General features: G+C 27.1%; 1 protein-coding gene across 3 annotated transcripts in view; it reads left to right on the forward strand.

The window, feature by feature from the left end:
- The first annotated feature begins 653 nt into the window (after positions 1-653).
- LOC112601862 (facilitated trehalose transporter Tret1-like) overlaps positions 654-21,482 on the forward strand; it is a 43,980-nt gene continuing 23,151 nt past the window's right edge. The window contains exon 1 of one of the 3 annotated variants that reach the window (XM_025349691.1): positions 654-697. In XM_025349691.1, the coding sequence (XP_025205476.1) occupies positions 654-697 (44 nt within the window). Of the gene's footprint in view, positions 698-13,665; positions 13,850-16,510; positions 16,638-21,482 lie in introns of those variants that run through there. The other 2 variants (XM_025349692.1, XM_025349693.1) reach the window with 2 other exon arrangements.

Raw genomic sequence — 21,482 nt, forward strand, 5'->3', positions numbered from 1 at the left:
CAACCGCAGCTGCGTGCGTCGAACGAAACGCGTCGCGGGTGTCGGCGGTGGTGGCACATCGTTCGCCCAGTCGCGTTTCGATCGGCAACCTCGTCGCACCGTTCCTCCGCCGCATTCGCAGCGCACAATAATAATACTAATATTATCACAGCGACAACCAACAACCGTGATATTATCATCGTCGTGTCGACGCGCGCACGTGACAACTACAATAATTATTGCATCAGATACGAAACGTGATCGTATTAACATTGGTACCTGACACAATATATTTTTAAAAATCGGTCTTCGCGTCGGTTAGGAGTCGTCATAATAATAATAATATCATCTGTCCCGTCATGGCCCGGCCGTGCGATGTTGCAGTGCGTCGTGCGACGGTCTCACCGACTTCGCGAACCTTCGACGCGTCGCAATAACAACGACGACAACGGTCACGTCGACCGGTACACGGAGACGAATATTAGCGATCAATTCGACGACACAGTGGAGCACCATCGCCGCCAGACGACGGGTAGCCGACGCGACGAGTTTTATGCGCTCCGCAGCGAGACCACTCGCCACCGCCGCCACAACGCAGACGCAGCGGCATCGTCGCCGCCGACGCCGTCGTCGTATCTTCCTCGACTCGAAACCGTTGGCCGCCCACGCACGCCATGTACGTGTCGCTGTGCAGGGGAATCCCGGAGAGTTCGTTCAGGTACGACCGACGACCGCCGCGCGACGCGTTTTTTGCACGCCACGCGCGAAATAATCAGTCGCCGAGGGGACGCCGAACCCACATGATAAATAAGGTTTGGCGTTGTCTCCGTCTCACGACCCTGGTCGCAAAGTTATCGTGTCGTTGCGACGATTTTTAAAATTATAGCGTGTTTCACTTGAAGGTAAAAACGCATAACACGTGTACCTATATTCTCTAGGGCATCTCCCGCAGTAATTTAATGTTTGATTCATGTTTAAAATATTTTCATCGGTGAGTAATGAGCGTTTTAAAATATTTAAACGTCATCCGACAACATGCGAGAGACGCCTTAGATAATTTTCTTACCTTTGAGTTTGATCATTGACAATATCGCAGTCGATTCAGTGTCGTATTGAGACACGAAATCGGTTCCATCGAATGTTATTACGTTTGTAAGACGTAGACAACACATTCGGGTTCAGCGTCCTCTAATTGGCTATATTCCGTGCAAGCTAATTTTATTTCGATATACATTATCTTGAACAAATGTTTATTGGATAATAATGTTCGGAATATTATCTGTTGTAGACCATATTTCGTCCAGGGCCATTTCCAATGAAACGCGCGTTCAAAAATTTGTTTCAGATATAGGTTCAAAAGATATTGCTCTGAGCATAGTTCAATTTTTTTGTTTGTACGGAAACGAGTCTCAACAATACTAGGTAGGAGCATGCTTAGGCATTTGAGTAGGGGTAATCGAATGAGTGTACGTGAAAATATTATATAAATATAATATTATGTAATCATATATTACGTTTTGTATAATTGTATGGTGTCTAAATAAATCGAGTTTGGCAATTATTTTTTGAAGAAAACAGTTACAAACTTTTTACTATTATACTTTTTAAGTATAATTGTAGTTGTTTTTCAGAACTATTTGTTTAAAAATTAACTGACTGGAGGCCACATGCCCTGCAACATTATAATATTATAAAATAACCTCCGTGCACGATCTGCTGGATTTATTTCCACCACTCGACGTAATGTGGACTAGTAGGTATACCGTTTACACTTGCTCGTAATTTGAAAACCTGCGATTTATTGACCGTATTATATCAAAAATCAGAATGTATGTATATATTATTGTACCTACTTCTTTATAGTTCGCATGTGCGTGATGACGACGATCATTGCATTGGCGCGATTTAGTTTATGTTGCCTTGAACTAGGGTGTTTGATATTTAAGCCCAACGATTGTGATGAATGATGATACATAACAATAATAACGGTGTGCCGTGACGAGTAGTTGTACCGCACTACCGCACACTTACACTCTAAGCGTGAGTGAGAGAAATAGCATATGAGTAAGCGAGAAGGGAAGAAAACAAATTCCAATTGGCCGGCGAACCCCTAAAACTGTACTGTTGATTTACTGTAAGTTATATAATATATATATATGTTATATATATATAACAGACGACGGTAATGGGGTTTCGTTGAAATTAATAATAATATACTAGATAATGGATATTATGACGTGCGTACTATGTGTTAATGTATAAAATTATAATACTGTTAGGTTTTTGGCGCCAAAAATATATCATTATGGTTTTCACTCTTATTCGAAATGATTTCACCTTCGAGAAAGCAGTGAGTCGTGTGTTTTTGTGTTCGCATTTGTGCGCGAGAAAACCACGCATTGTAGATGCCAGGAAAAAATAACAACAACAAACTCTTTGGGCCGGAAGGATGGAGACAGAAACCGATTTTATTGTGTGCGTGTATAGAGGTGTATTCGTGACGTCACTCCCACGTGGACGCCCGAGCTGTTGACTGTATTATTGTATTATGATAATCGTGTACATAACGTGCGCGTTGCAGTTGCACTACGAGCCACGACGCAGCGGTTAGGTTATACAGAGTGATTCAATAAGCACGCTCATCCTCTTTCCTTTAACCTTATGCATTCGTTCAGGTTCTGATAATTAGAATTTTTAAGAGTTCTAAAATTTTTTAAGACAATAATATGATTTTTAAATACTTTGAAGTGTTCAAGTGCTAAATAAACTGTTTTCAAACAAAATCTTCTCCCATTTTTTTATGAATTATTAAGTAGATTATTTTTTTTTAAATATCGACACATTTAAATCAAAAATTTAATGTGTAGTTTCAAAGTCAATTAACTTTGTAAGGTAGTAATTATCACGCCCGAATAAAATTTATAAATAAAAAAACATTTATGCTATAATTTTTAAATCATCATAACATTCATAACCACATATTTTCCGAATCTATTATCATGTGGTCTAATATCCTTAGGTAGTAAGCAAAATTAAATAAAGAAAGTTTAAACTACATGTTTGAATTTTGATTTAAACATGCCAACTTCTCAAATTAAAATTACTTATTTTCAATTTACAATAAATAATTATTTATTATTTTTTAATATTCACTGTACTCTTGAGGGTTGTTCTTGATTATTTAAAAAAAAAATAGGGACCTTTTCCGTTAGTTCACTATCATTGCTGTTTTTGGTATTACCGTTAATTCAATAAACGAAAATATAACAGAGGAAGGTTGTTACCAAATCAATGTGTTTTTGGTGGTATTTGCAGGGGAACTAAAGAGACTTCTAGTTCCTGTTCCTGACAGATCATCATGTACATTGTTGCCAATTATCATTGAACATATTGCTGCAGCACGATATTTGTATTATTACAGGATTTTTTTTTTAAACGATTTAAAGGATCTCAGTAATTTTAATTTTTTAAAGTGTTTTAAAACATAATATTTGAGTATTCTTAATTCCAAAAGTCAGAAACTGAATAAATATATTATTAAAAAATAAATGGACTCGAGTATGTTTTGTGAATCACTTTAAATTTATAGTATGCGCATGTGTTTCTTGTATACAATTGTAGAGGTTACAATAGTATAAAATATAAATGTATATTAATGCCCCAATTGTATTAAGTTTTAAGTCTAAAAATATGATTTCTTTAAACAAATATTCTAAAATTCCTAGATGAACTCAACTATTTTGAAAACTGTAATTTATAACTTATTTTGAACTTACCATTGGCTTTTATAAAATATGAATTATAATATAAATCAAAAAAACTGATATCTGGACTTTGATTTTTTATGTGAATGGTGACAATATAATAATATTTTCGATCTCTTATACAGTTATACTTGGTAGTCCTTGGACACGTCATCATATATTCAATATTGTTTTTGATATCGTTGTGTATACTGGGCGATTCTCTTCAGTAAACACTTAATTATATCGTTATGTTTTTATTTAAAAGTATTTTATTTTATTTTTTTAATGTAAACATAAATTTTCAATTCCATAGTCCTTAGCAGAATATATTTTGTTCTCAGAATTTTGTTGAAACCTTATTGAATTTCAAATGTTTAGTTAATAAATTATGATTTAAAATATATCAAAATACTCGTTCTAAATTTTATTTTTAATTAGATAAACATGATATTTAAATTCCGGATAATATATTTTGCTTTAAAGTGTGAAATTAAAAATTATTAGTGTCATTCAAAAATGTAAAACTTAAAAATGTTTAATTTTCAAAATTCTCTTAAAATAGTAAAAAATTAAATTTGTTATTCTAAAAATTTGTCTTTTAATAACTTATTCTTATATATTATAAAAACATGTTTGTAAAAAGTGTTGCTTATTGCATGGAACTTTTAAGTGTTTACTGTTAAAAGAATCATCTGTATTGTAATTATTACAACAGGTTAAATATGTGTAACTATTTTACGTGACTAGGCTTTTTTATTTATAAAATATAATTGTAATATTATGTTATATTATAGAGAACATCGATGTACATTTATTATTTTACGGACTGCACCTGTAGACACTCAACGTCACGGATTAACTATCAGCGTAGCTTACAATAATGGTCTATACTCAATTACTGTTTATAATATTTAATCATATTATTATTTATTGGACGAATTTTTCGATCTTTACATTATGAAAATAATATTATATGCTATAATTTACTTATTTTACAATAATTATTATAATATTATTTATTTTTATAGGAATCCTTTATATTTGTAATCGAGTTTAAAAAAGAAAGTACCCTCTGTTAAATATTTAATCTAGTGGAACGTTTTTACATAAATAGTTGATATCAGTAAAATTACACTTTAAATTCCATAACAAATATTATTTATTCTAAAAATGTTAACTATTTTACTTAATGTGTATTTATGTTTTAATAACACCTAAATCATTAATAGTTTACCATAATCCAAGGAACACTCCTAAAAGGCGCAAATGTTTTTTATTCATATAGGTAGTCATATCTTTTGGAGTGTATAAAAATTGGAGATCGAGTATCACAATTTACGTGATTAGTAGTAGTCAATAGTTAAATTAAATTATGTTTAACTGCTGTTCTGAAAATCATAAATGAAATGTAGTAAATTAATCTGGTGTAATTTCTTTAATTCTATATTAAACAGTGCAATTGCAATGGAAATGATAAGTCAAGTATTACATAAACTGTAAATCACGTTTGTGTGAGGTATTATATAATATTTTTATTATTTATTAGAATAAATATTGAAAGAAATTTATTACTTTAGACAGTAAACAACAATTTTGAATAATACTAAGATTGAATTTAATTTTTTTTCAGTGAATGCAAGTTTATATAGTATAATACTGCAGATTACAGATATGTGTATTTCTTTTGACGATTAATATAATTTTGATTTGAGAAGTATAATTCAATTAAAATTGAAGTTATAACTTATAAGATTTGAAATTTTATTTTTAACGCTTCTTGATCGCTCCAAATTCTTTGACTGATTCGATTAAAAATTAAAAACGTCAATATACAGTATTGTTTATTTCATTTTATTTATAATTCGTGGTATCACGTGCAAATGTATGATTCAAAATTAAAAGTGAATTTTTTTAGTCGTAATATAATTGGCTATAATCATATCTTGGCAAGAATATTGAAAACACGTGCGAGTGCCATAGAATATTTTATAAGTGGTAATTTCGTTTTTATTATTCACTCTAAACAAAATGTATACATTATTATTATATACAGAGCAATCGATTTAAATTTGATCAATTATAAACGTTTATATAGATACATTTTATTTTTTTAACTATCATTAACTCGCTATTTTTGGATAACATTTTCTATTTAAATTTATATATTAATGCATTCGAAAAAGTAAAGTTATGTAAGTAATATATACATTTTAATAAAATTTTATAAATTAAAGTGTTAATTAAATCGGTTTTAAGCATTTTATTTAATTCGGTTTCTCATATGGTGAGTATAAAAGCTTCTGATTTATTGAGGTATCTGATATATTTATTTTATTTCAAAAAAATTATAATATTACTTGAATTTCGTACAGCTTCAAACAATATTTTATCACTTCACGGTATAGATATTTTGTTACACAAACAGACAAACCAATAACCATAGTTTTTAAAATGTAGATTTTTTTTACGTCTATAAGATAATATTTTATAATAATTTATATTATCAACTTATTTGCATTATACAATGACATACATACATGTGCGTACATAATTTTCTCGGGATTATGTTACATTGAATTATTAATGTAATAAAAAATGACTTATATCTATTGGAAATGATTACGTATTGATTCAGAATAAATTGAAATGTAATTACACATTGTTGTATGTATTATAATATTGTTTATAATTAATTATCTACCTATTTTATTTGTATTCGATCGTATTTTTTGCATATTATTACTATTATGTTCAATACTCTCATTCATATTTTTTTTTACCACGAATATTTTTATTGTTTCATGTTATCTGGGTACTGGGTCTTTTTCACCCAAGTATTAACTATATTATTTTGTTATTAGCTCAGAGTATTGAAATGTCCAAGAACTTATACTATCAAGAGTAAATGCTTCAAAGAATATAACATCCAGATGATCTGAATGAACTGTCACCGACTAATTTAAAACTTTGCTCAATGAATTATGTTGATTATTTAATATTTAAGTATTCTATAATTATCAAAATTAAAAAAAAAAATATATATTTTCTTAAACTATTGATCATTTTATTGAAGTTTATTACCACAATTACTTGTGAAAAACTACGACTTAAGTGTGCAAATTATTACTGAACATTATTATATTATATGAAAAATACCGTTATAGGTAGCCAATACTTGTAATACTTGTAGATTGAAAAGTAAATTCACGAATTAAAATATAAAACAGCTAAATAGGTATATTATATTTTAGATCAAAAAGTTAATAAAATAATATTATAAAATATATTGAATATTTTTATATTCGCAGCTTGCAGCAATTTAATAGTTAGGGTTATGGAGCAATTGACGTCCAACATTTGGGTACGAGTACGTTTTAATTTATAACATTGTTACCTTTACTTATATTATTAAATGTGCAAGTTCATAGTTAATTATTCTAATCACTAACGACAATAATAGCTTTGACAAGAAAAGAGTAGTCTGTATAAACATATTCTAAATTATAATTTATATTGAAGTAGGAAAGTTGAACTTCAAAACATAACTATTATAGATATAATATTAAATCGGTTACTATCTATGTAATAGTTACGTAATATTAATAATAATTGTATTACTTAAACGTATCGTTTCTATATATTCACTGAAACCATAGAATTTTATGTGGGTGTATTTAATAATATATTTGTTGTACGTAGGTATACAATTTACAACTACTATTGTCGTCACGTGTAGTGTGTAGGTACATATGAATTACTTTCAATTTAATCGTAGAACACATAATTTGAGTTTCTATCGAATAATGTAAATTTCAATTATTGTAACTCTAATGTATAAATAATAATTAACCATATAATATAGGTATTAATCAAATGAAATAATCGCAAGCTATGGAAAATAGGGTTTACCTAACACTCTGGAAGCTGTGATAGTACTTAAATTACTGAACTTATATCATAGCAGAGTAAAATATTATTTACGATTAACCATGTTTATTTTTTCTGAGACAAGTATTTTTTTTTTAATTTTAGGTTTTTTTTTTGTATATTACAATAAATGATTAAAAATAAGTGAATTAAATTAATCGAACTTTTAGTGAACGTTTTAACACAGATAATGTACTCCTCTATAAACTGAAAAATTGGTGATTTTATAATAATTCTAAGACACTTTGGTTTTGATTTAAGCAAAATAATTTTTGTTAAAAAAAAAAAAAAAACATTTAAAATATTATTTTTAAAAGTTTATAGATTTAAAGCAGCACATTTTACAATATAAGCATACAAATGTATTTGGAAAAATTATAAACTCTCTTATAACTCGGATGAAAAAAAAAATATTTTCTTTTGTATATATTATTTGTGTGTTTTGTTGTCTTCTAAGTACATTTTGTATTTTTTAGATTACAATTTTTGTCTCATTTCAAAGAAATCTCATACAATTAAAAATCCAAATAACTTTTACAAAATCATTCTATACATAGACGGATACATAACACAATCATTAGATAAAATGTATAGTTCTAATTAAATTAATAGTCGTATAATATAAATATATATAACCTTATGCCTTTATAAATAGGTAAGTCTTTTGTTAGCGGCTGAACCGTTTCTGTTAATTATAATATTATGCAGCTGATAAAAATATATTTACTATCGAGTACTGTCCACGTGCGGTCACAACTCACAATCGCAAAGCTTATTCTGAATTATTGTCGTGACTTGCGAATCTCGACTGTTATGTGTTTTGTAATTTCATAGTTAATTTATCATAGCTCTAATAATAATAATTACTATATCTAGATAAATATAATTATAATCGATCATTTTGATTTTTGTTCAATTTATTATTGATTTATAGCATTGATGGAAATTTTATTGGAAGGACAGTAATATTATATTAAAATTATGTTTATATATTATAATAATAAGGTGGTAATATCTAATGAGTACTGCTAGCAGATCAGCTATTATTTTAGTAGACAGTATGATTCATATAATTTGCAATATGTATTACAAAAATTAAAGTGGGTACCTCTAGTATAATTTACAAAAGATTTAATTATGCATTGAAATTTTCCAAAAGAAACTGTTTTGCCCTTCAACAAACTATTTGCACATTTTATTTTAGTTTGTCTAAAATAGTAAAAAAGTGTGCTATATGATTTATTTTTTAATAAGGGTTACTACTGACATTCATTTATAATACGCATTAAGTATTTTAACAAACTATTATTTTGTTGTAAGTTGTATTAAAAATATACAAATAAACAGTAGATAAACCCTTAATTGTTTTATGAGAGAAAATTATTTTTAAATGCACGTCTTTGGCCAATAAAACTAGGTATATGAATTATTATTAATTAATATATTAGTAATTATTTAAATAATCACGTACCTGCTGTTACTGTCTTATAAGACAAGTAACTGATATATTTACTTTGAAATGTTTTATAATTAATAATGATCGTAGCTGCGAATGTGTATTAGTAATTTAAATATTGTTATGCTTATTTTATGCTATGTAGTATAAGTTGATACTTTCGTATTATAATTTGTTAATCAAGAGAAGACGGATATAACATTGAGCACACATTTTAATTGATTGTGACGTATAATTATTTCGTAAGCAAAAAAGGCATTTAAATTTTGGACAGATAGTTTTTTTTTTTTTTTGTATATTATATTTGCATGGATAATTTTTTATTGAATTAAATCTATTAATAAATTTACTGTGTTTCTATTTTTTCTCAATTAAGAGATGGATAGTAATAATGGTTTGAATTTTTTTTTGTCCTTGTTATTTAAGTTAATACAGAAAAAAGTGATAAAAATAAAAATAAAAGTTGTCTAATTTAACGTTTTAATTTTGTTATCAAGCTTAAAAAATTAATTTAACATAATTAAAAGATGTATTTTAATATTTTAAATCCAATAGATTAATAACAATATATTTTTCCGAGCTCTAAATCATGTGTCGAAGTTATAGTTTTAATAAAACGTTATTATAGTTATTACAATTTTATAAACTTGATTCATTTTGAAAACGAAGTGTATTGAACTGTTTATTTATCATGTTAAAAACCTTGATATCATTTGCCTAAAATATGTATAAAACTTTTATTTAATACTTATTAACATCACAATATATATAGTTGTAGTAGACCACTTTTTCATTGAATTGCGCTGTCAATTTGTAATATACGTTTAAATTATTTTAAATTTTTTAATTATTATTATTAATTAGTTCGATAAATATATTGATACAGTTTTATATACGTTTGGAAAACAAACTTTTACTGTTTGAATTATGAATATAGTACTAATTCAAAGATTTCATTTTTGTATTGTGTGGTACTTTTAATTAGCGCTGTTAATTTAAAACTTTCTTTATGTCGTTTAAAATAAAAATTGTTAGTTCTTATATTTTTTCACTAAAAAAACTTAAATTATAACTTTTCCTTATTTTAAATGCGAATTCACAATATAACGGTAATATAATACCAGTTCTTGCTTTGATTGAAGTACATGTTATTATTGAACTATATGCTTTATTTTATTTGATCTTGCGGAAAATGTGAAAGTTAAACAGTCTGTTTTTCTATTAATTAATTACTAATTAGTTTTCAATACCATACGATTGTAATGTATCAAAATATTGAATATAGCATGTTTTTGATGTGTGTACTCGTTATGGCGTATACTTTATCAAGTTTAAGTGTACAGGTACAACGAACCTTGACCTGATCGCACTAGAAGCAAAAAATCGGAGTCGAATATACCTAATTATTCCTATAATGATTTTAAATTTATGTTTGGTTAATTATAATATTTATCCACTATCGGAAGTAGTATTAAAAACACTTTCTAGAAGGCTTTTTGTCATCTGCTATTTAAAAAATTTTAAACGATAGCTTTTTAATCCGCGAGGGCTATATACTTGAATAATCTGATATTGCACGTGTTGAGAATAATATGGTAATATTATGTGTTGTAAAGACATAATTTAGTTTTTTGTCAATTGTATTTGATAAAAATTTACTTTTAAAAAGTATAATAAAACAACCGAAATTATTTACGTTTGACATTATCGATTAAGGTATAGAGGTATTTCAAATATTAAAAATCATGACTACATAGCTACATATTTGATAATGTGTTATAATTAATACATATAATATTCTCGTATACTGACGTTTCTATTCTAATCGTGTTCAATATAAATTTAATATAAGTAAATAACATTTAGAATGTTTGATCTTGCATTAAAAGTTTATTTCATAAAAAAAAACTTTAATTATTGAAAACAAATAGTTTGATGACTTGATCGAAACATGAATTAATATATACAGTTATTATTAGTGTAAGTATTTCAAATAGTTTTTAAGTTGCGTAGCTTAATATTGATCGAGAAATATCAATTCATGGCGATTGATTGTTTTCAGTATTCTTTCACTACTCCCTCTGTCATACCATAAGTCGGTAAGTATTGAATGAGAGAAATGAATTTCAAATAAACTTAGTCGTAGAATAAATAATAAAGTCTAAATGTCCACGGATAGAATATTTATTAGATATTTTTTTTATTTCTGAATAGGGCGAGTTGTACTCTTACTCTCTCTCTCTCGTAATATCGAAATTCGTTTTCACTCGATTATTAATTTTCAGTCCATTACATTTTCTATATCACAGGTTAAATTATCGTTTATCAGTATTCTATTTGGTGACTGGTGAATAAAAACATCAATATTCATTTTTCTGCTATAGCACTATTAATTAAACTGCTGTATCAAGTGCTGTTGCATTATTATTATTTTGTTTAAGCCATTAATTAAATAGTAATAATTTTAAAAACAAAAATATTAAATAATATAATATAAATTAGTATAAATTATTCATTGCAATATATAAACCCATAAAAATTATTTTAATTAAATAATTATTTTATTCAATAATATTTAAAACATAACGTATTCCTACTTCATACATCTAAATTTCAAATACATATAATTATTTGTTTTAATAGAAGTCTGTTCACATAAAGTAGCAGATAATTAAATAATAATAAATTGTTATGTGAACTATGTACTTAAATATTTTCAGTCTTTTGTATTGTAAATATATTATCAAAAAATGTTTAAAAATAGTCTGTGTAAATATATAATATATGAATTATGTAACATCTGTCATTGGCATAAATTATTTTACTTTGAAATAAATTAACATTATATTGAATTGCATAAACATAATATAATTGTATTTAATTGTGTACGTATTTTTAAGTTGTAGAATTTATGGAAAATAAATAGCAAAAAAATTTACGTTTATTTTTTTTAGTTTTATAAATAAAAAACAGAAATATTCATATTATAAACATTAAAATATACAATTGAAATGTTTTTGTTACTACCAGTTTGAACTCCTAGTTCATATACGTAGTTCACAATTTATAAATAGAATTTTAAAAGTTTAGATAATATTATTTAATTAACAAGTTTTATCAACATTTTTATTATTATTACTATTTGTATCTATAGTGAGATAAACCTACTTAACTTGGTTTAATAACGTTTATAGAGATTGAATCGCCTCCCACCTATAATTTCACAAACGACCTTTCAACAATAATATTGTAGTATGTATTAATACAGATAATAATTCATATAAAACTTAGAAATTCAAATGTTTCATAAAAAATGAACATGTAGTATGTAGTGTATAGTAGGTTTCTCACGTCACCATTATACACCTACTCATGTATAATATTACAACAATAATTCATGTATATTATGATGTAAAACGGGTTGGTAAGTAATCTAATAATATGATTATTTGATTGAATTTGCTAGTTATTATCATATTATACATTTATAATAATAATTTTTTACATGATTATTTATTTGGCGGTTTGTTCATGTAATGGAATTTTAAGCACTTCACTTATTATTGTAACATTATAGGTACTATAATAGCGAATTATCTGATATAACATAGTACGCTATTTCTTAATTAATTTTGAGATAAGATAGAACTATAAGTCTAAATATCGATACACTAAACCACTAGTAACATCGTGACGTTTTAATACAATTTTTCTTTTGAATAATAAATTATTTCTTACCCATGAAATGTATGTTATGTATAGTCAAGGTTTATTTGAAATTAAATGGAAGAGCCACAATCATATTATTAAAAAAAAATAAAAATGTAATGGTTAGCTATCAAATTCTTATCGCTCAAATGTCTGTATAATATATATTTATTTAAACTTACAGAGGTGAAAACTCGCATACTAACGCGTTCTGCAAAAATGTCTTTAGTTAAATTAATATAATCAGTTGATAGACAGGTAATTTTTCATATTCTTTAAAATAGATTTTTTATTGTTGTTAGATAACCTTTAGTCTGTATTTATAACTTATAGTTTCATTTAACGGTAAGAAAAATGTACATGTATAGTTTTTTGCCTTGTAGCTATAATTTGATATCCCAATATAACAATATATATATTATAACAAACTGAATAACGTTACTTATTGCAGTAAAATTTCGGTATATTTTTTAAATTTAAATATTAAAGTACATTAATTTTTTAAGCTATTTGTCTATTTGTTCAGTGCCATTTTTTAGATCTAAAGTGTCTTTAAAGCCCGCGATTGATTAAAAAATGTAAACCTATTTTTTTTTTTTTTAAGTAACTGTCAACGATTTGCGTTAAGCTAATGTCGATTTGGACAAAATAGCAATGATAATATTATAATAAAGTCGTAACCCTAGGTACCGATAAAATATATTATTCGCTATTCAGAAGTGAACACCTGTAATAAAATATCTCTATACGCCAAATAATAATGTAAGTAGCAATGGGCTTATTACGATTTAAATCATCAAACTAATCAGTATTAGTTGTCAAGTCATTAAGTACGGTAATTAGTTCGGTGGTTCTGACAACGAGTGGTTACTAAATGTATTCGTTTTATATTTACTGTTAAATGTAAAAATCACCAGCATACAACCGAAATAATTTTTATGCGTTCTTTTTGGAAGTTTCACATAAATTATTGGGATCACAGCAAGTCGTCGATTACTTAAATGATCAGTTCAAATCTGCGGACAGTTTTGAAGTAAGCGTTTGGATAACATTAACGACAATATAAATAAGTTTGCTTTATTTTGAAATGCGACAAATTAAATTATCGAATGCTGTAGTTTTTCTTTTATTTCTTTTGAATAGCAGTAGACAAGTACCATAATAAATATATAATATACGCATTTCATGAATTTAATTTACGCGTATTTTATTTGACTAATAATTTTGTAAATTAAAACGAATAATTATGAAAATAATCGTGAATTAGTGTTAAACTTATCGTATATGTGTGTCAAATTTACATTCCGTAGATCATTTAGATTTCGCCTAATATATATTATATTGTCCTTATTATGATAATTAAAACAATTAATTGTTTTACACATGTTGTTATTATTTATTATGTTTTAAAAAGTAATGAATGGAATTGAACAAAAATGTTATTTTTCCAACTTAAAAATATTTCGAAAACAATTATGCGTCTTCCGATAATTATCGTTGAAGACCTATTATGTATTATTATTTTACCTAGGACAAAAAATATGTATGACGATTAAGGGGATTCAATATCGATTTTTTAAGGAGTTTTGTTTAGGCAATTTGAAAAGTATAAATGTGCGTGTAGTAAGCAATATTAATGAGTGTAACTAAAATGTAAAACAATTACGTGACGTTCTTGCAAGTGAAATATTTTTCACTTAATAGTAAGAAATACTTAACATTCATTATACTGACAAAATTAGTAATGCGATGAGAAATTTAAAAAAAATGTGTTTTTTTTATTTATTTTATTAAAAAGTTTACAATCTTATACTTTATACTACGTGTATAAAATAAAATATGATGAAAGATTTAGAATTTTATGTTTATAGAATAATTTGAGAAGGGAGACAATTCAATGATGGAATTCAATGAAAAAATGTTTATTCGATATAAGTTTTTTATTGAGATCAATTACCCCACTTTTATGATATTTTTTTCAATATTGTAATATGAATATTTTAAGACTTCAATTTTAAAATCAAATTTAAGGAGTAATCAAAATTTAAAAAAAGTCAGATAAACAATCTCAAATAAACATACTTAATATAAAGAATTTAAATTTTTACTGATTTTCTAAGTATATTAGTTTTATTATTTTATTATTAAGTATAAAATAGAAATATAATTAATAATAATTATTATATAAATCGATTTTCTTGTTGCGCGTATCGGCAATTATGATTGTTGCTGTGTATTTTAGGTAGAGTAACGATTAGGTGGAAGGCGTTATATGTTTTAATTTTTGTATTATTATCATTTTATTAATATTGCAATATTAGGCCAGCCAAATCTGTTTTTTTTTTTAAATTTTTTTTTTCGGTTTTCATGTGATTGTTATTTATTATTAAGTAACATACTCCTCTACATACATATATACATCCATTTAATACATTTCATATGGTCACGTCATAGACCTTAGTACTTAATAGGCGCATTATAAAATTTTATAGACAATAATACATGAAAAAAATTGAAAACTGTTTTGTTCCAGCTGAATTGTAGAAGTTATAATATAAACGATTGCGATTCGCATTTGAAGTTCAAGTGACTAAATTAATATTTATTTTTTATTACCTGTCATGCATTTGTCATAGATACTAAATATAATTTTTTGTATTCAAAAATAGAATTACTTTAGTTCCAATTATGCGATTACGAATCGCTTTCAATTACAATAAATGAGCGAACGTTTTAGTTCTAGTGGTAACGTACACATTAAAGTATTGAACTATTGGACGTGCGGAAGTTAGAAACGACGTTTGTTGTCGTGTATCGTAAATTCGTATCCATGCAAATTTGGAAAAAAAATATTAGACTTGGAAAAGGCACGTCATGCGCGTGTTTCGTTGTTTACATTCCAAAATATCGAGTGTGGGGTCGTGATCAATTATTTACAAAACTGTATCAATTCCTCGTGACGGATTTTCGTTAACAAGTCGACTTCCCGCCTAAATGTATTATACTCGTACATTTTACACGTATTCAGTATTCTGGCGGGACATAAAACAGGTGTCGGAATAACGATGTAGGTACTCACATGTATAACTATATACTTGCCTATATACATTTATCGTAATTATAAATCATTGTTCATCGTGCCATCGCACGTGTACAGAGTTCCGCAGTCATCGAGTACCTGCAGCGTTTGATCGCTATGGCGCGGGCGTACTGATTCGTATGGTAAAAAATAATAATAATAATAACATTAATATTTTATGTCATTCCGAATAATACGTCTATCGTGTGTTTCTCTTTAAGTCTTTGTCGTTTCGAATATATTTTTTTATATTAGGTACGTTTTTGCTTCTTGTCTTCCGGCCGTCGTATACTCTAAGTCATTTGTGTTATCATCGCGTGGTTCTAGCGTGCTGCGCAACAGGTAATCCAAAATCGTTATACATTATTATCATAAGATTGTATTATCATTATGATAACGACATCGCATACGGATTTGAAATGACCCTTAGGTCAATGCACAACCATGGTGGGGGCATTTACTTGAAATTGCTCATATGCGCGCGCGTGTTTATACAGTAGGGTGAACCGGTGGGGCCAGAATAGACTGTTGCGGCGCCAAGCCCCTTCTCAATGCCGGGCCGAATATCACACCAATATCGGTTACAATTACTTATTTCTATAGTATTATACGATGTCAGTTTTTTTCCCGCTCGCGTATTCCGATATATTAAAATAAAGTGAATCGAAATAATATTGTCATACCGATTATATTATATTTTTTTTCAGTAATATCCGTTCGCCGACATCGCCTTTTAATCACTGTAAGTTTTAATACAAATTTTGTTATCTTTTATCTCAATGCTACATACGATTATTAAATAGTCGGTGTTTGGTTATATAAGGAGTTTTGACTCGCGAAACCACGTGTTCTTATAATACTTATAATTATTATGTTTGATAATCTCGTATTTTTTTGGGGGGGTAAAACCGAGACCTAAATTAAAAAATTATTTAATTTTAATATTATACTTAATATTTTAATTTAGTAGTGTGCCATTATCGTATAACGCAATTGTATTATATTATTGTTTTGGTGGGTAGTAATTTTTGAAGTATTTATAACTCTGTATAAATTATAATGGAGAATCGCGAATTGCTGTAATCGAAAAGAAAACGTATATCGAATAATTTTATAATTATAAAGGAGGTATTTATAGTTGTGTATAGTCGTATACCCATGGGTATCGTAAGTCATATTATGACAAGCGTCTAACTATAAAAAAAAAAGTAACTACTTTTAATTGCAGGTCATGCTGTTTTATTGATATTAATAAAATTCGCATTTGACGTTAATCTTCTGTCGGGCGTCACCGTCATTGTCATTGTCGTGTATATGTCTCGAGAGGCTTATTGAACAAAATCTAAAATATTATCTTACGTTTATCACCCTGGTTCAAATTCTGCATTCCTCATCCCCGTGAAACTAGGTTTGAATTTAGGAGAACAAGCATGTCGTTTAATTTTTATGACGACATCGATTAATGCATACTAGTGAATAACAATGTGTACACGGACTAGTAATAATAGTATAGTACCTATATTATAATGTTTAGCAGTCACTAGTACGAGCTTATAGAAAAAAAACAATTTATGGGATGTCTGGGTTATATTATTTTGTGTACTAAAATTGATAAATAATAAGCTAATATACTTATTAATAGATACTAATGTTTAATCTAATTGTTAATCTACAATTTTATACATTAAATATGCTTAACATATATTGGAAATGTAAACTTAATATGATAAAAGTATAAAATAAACATATTGTTTTTGTCGTAGTAAGAACATCACTTACCACGCCACTGTAGAGGCCTTGATTCTTCTATACTTTTTACGGTGGGATTTTTATTATGTATAATGATATTATTTGTAAGAGCGGTTGTGCTTGAATGATATTAATATATATTTTAATTTTTAATAAATATGTGTAACTTTTTTTTTTACACGGAAATGATATAGTATAGTCACAGTATTCATCAACTATAAAAAGTATTCGCTATAGCTAAAATCGTGTTTTGATTGGTCAATTATTGCAATCGTTTAGGCATTATATGACAATATTTATATATTAGATACCTTTTTTTTTTCTATTGTTAATCACTACACGTAAGCCGAACTGTTTTCATATTGCTTAACCCTCATGCAGCATTGTTTATTGCAACAAAATCACAATATATATACAACTTTGAATAACCAACAGGCGACCGAAACTTACTTTCCTCAGCGACTGATGGTATGTTTATGCAGGCCACAAAGCCCTTGAGGCTAAACAATATGTTACACGATTTATGGAAGACCACGGGACATGCCCTGAGTTATCCTCATTAAGATTTGTGGATGTTTACAACTTCATAAACTGCATTCGACGTCTTCATGGACCGACCCAAGTCCGCCGTCCTAGACATCTCGTTTGACTGTCTTTTTCTCGGGCCGGCATCCGTCAGTCACCCTAGATGTACATATTTATATTGGCTGTTTAGGCATTGCCCTCAGCAGCTTGGCGAACCCTTTCTTCTACCTCCTTGAGCTTCAAGATCTCTATGGCCATTTTTTAGAAAATCCTGAAAGTTTCCTCAGCTCCCCTGAGCGCGAGAATATATTAGATACCTACAATAAATAATTATCTCACATGTCTGACGTCAATATTATTATCACTTGCAGGCTATAATTATTATAATTATACTGATATAAATAATTAAAGAATATTGCTGCACGAGTTAAGTTTATATTTTACACTCTTCGGAGAACGATTTATAGAATCTCAGAGATCTATTGGTTTTTATAATGACTAGAGCAAGAAATTTGATGCACTAAAAAATCATCAAATATGCATTTAAAAATATGCACTTATGCATCAAAAAATTTAAAATATGCAGTTAAATATGTCCTCAAAAAAATTAATGCGCTAAAATTTATAGCTCTAAAAGTTATATTTTTTTTTAAATATTTAATTTTGATAATTTTATATTATCTCTCTATAAGTTTTAACTGAATTTGATATTATTTCTCTATAAGTTTTAACTGAATTTGATAATATCTCTTTATTGTAATCTAATTTACAACTATATGATAAAATGAACCTCTTTCGTATTAATGAGAATATAGAAACAGTTAAATATAATAATTTTTGTCCTTAACCATGAAAAATATTCACTGAAAAACATGATTTTCGAAAAACCTTCAAAATATGCACTACAAACTAAAAATATGCTCTTATAATCAAAAAATATGTCCTTTAAACCCAAAAATGTCAAAATATGCAAAAATATGCACTAAAAACTTTAAGATTTTAATCACAAAGTTGTGAAATGTATTGTGTTCTTACTCTGCATACGAAAAAGTAAACCAGAAAAAATATGCGAATGCATGAAAGTCCTTGCTCTAATAATGACATATTTCATGTGTATAAAATATACATCACTTCGACGTCGTATTATATTCGATACTATCATGTCTTCATTTTTTTGGTCATAATTCGTAACCAGCAGTGCCTCCTAAGGTTTTATAATAAGCCTACGAGTATACATTTCTAGATTGGAAATTCTACTAGGATGGTAATTTTGGTATTTTATTAGAATTTTACCAGAATTTATAAAGGTTACGCAAATTGTGTTTGATCTTAGGTTGAGTTAAATATTTGATATTTTCACCGAACATTCGTTACTCGGTATTGATTAGGACATATTATAATAAGTATGATTAAATGTATTCATAATATTTTATAATTCCCAGTTTAATTCATTTTTGAATGATTGAAAACATTTAATTAATTAATATTTAAAGTATAAACTCTATATTTTATTTTATCTCGACTAGAGGAATTTGAAAATCAGGTTTTGGTATTACTTTTTTTCAATTGTTCAATTTTGAATTATAGATAAATCATAAATGTCTTTATTATTTTGTATTTTTTTTTTATCATTTATTATACTTTTTGCTTCTACTATTTATTTATTCAATAATATTATAGATTTGTTGCAACAGTTCTACTAAGCTTAGTAACTCAAGGATTATACTTACCCAACTATGTTATCATATATGTATAGGTTATAGGTATATTCGTTTAGATTACGCTCCTTTATCACTAATCTATGTATAAACTATTATTAAGTTTAATAATAAAAACAAAAAACGTTATAATTTATTAACGATTTAATAGTATGTACAAAATATTTAAGTCTGTCTTCGATTTTCTTTTATATATTTTTAATCTATAGACGTTGATTTCAGAAAAGAATATATTATGAGTTATAACTCGATAGAAAAATAATTTCCTTTGCTGTAACATCGTTTCACCAAAATTTCTAAATTTCGAATAAGTAATATTGAAAATAAAAATAAAAATATTCTTCAAAATTAAAATAAATAAAAAATTAACCGCTTTTAAAAAATGTAAAAAAATTAATCCCTCTATAGATAGTTTTTCAATGCTTATTAAAACTAAGTATATATTATAATAGTAAATATAATATAAAATATTGCTTGTACTATCCATTTTTCCTTTTATTATAACTTGTATGTAATGTATATTTATTATTTATTATCATAATATACATAAACATAAATAAATAATAATAATACGATTTACACCATAAAAGACACACGGTCTAATGTAACAACATGTTGTACAATTCTTGGCGAGTGCCTATTAGATTTAAGATAATACACAGACTATAGAGACGAATAAATACACATATTACATATTTAATGTACCTTAGCGGCAAAACATAATGTTCTTATATTTGTCAGTTCTTAGGTTTCTTTATGCAAAATAGTATCGATAATATGCATAGTATTATACAATATACGTACACGAACTCGATTACACGAGACACCTCTGTATATAGATAATGTATTTCTGGTGTCGGTGGCTTATTTAAAACAAAAATAATTTCTCGCGAATTGTTTCTATAATATGACGATTGGAATAATGTATTAAATTCATTTATTCCCTTTGAGTTGTATTCTATTATATATCAATATAATATGTATTAAATTCGAGATATTATTTACTACCTATCTTTAAAACATATATTTTGTTAACATGTTAGTTGTACGATGTGCTACGCGCTTACGCGTAGTACATTCGAAATTTGTTTATATAAGTCATGATATTATAATAATGTATAGCAGATAAAATACGGTTTTAAATTTAAGTATTGTGTGTAATTAAAAACTCATCTCATAATTTAATATTAACTTATATTTTTATCATACAATATGAATCAGTGGAGACTGAAGAGCAATGATAATTTTTTTTGAGTTTTAACTTTTTTACATTTACATTTCAATTACATTTTGATTTAGTAAGCAATAATTTCCAATTGAAAAAAATGGTTCTTATAAATATGAAATATAATATGCCTTAGATAAATATTTGCTCAAAAAAATAGGCAAGAATCCTTGGTTACTATAGTAAAAAACGCTGGGAAAGAATTTATTATATTATTGCCATCTACCGGTACACTATTACTATTTTATTGGGTTTTACATTTTAGTGCTCGAACAGCAACACTCTTCCTTTGTATGATTAATTACAGTGCATAATATAATTAACGCTTTTAAAATGGCGATCGAGCAATAATCAATGAAGTTTAATTGTG

This window comes from Melanaphis sacchari, unplaced genomic scaffold (assembly GCF_002803265.2).
Source record: "Melanaphis sacchari strain LSU unplaced genomic scaffold, SCAv2.0 Contig7_pilon_pilon, whole genome shotgun sequence".
NCBI classification, from domain to species: Eukaryota; Metazoa; Arthropoda; class Insecta; order Hemiptera; family Aphididae; genus Melanaphis; species Melanaphis sacchari.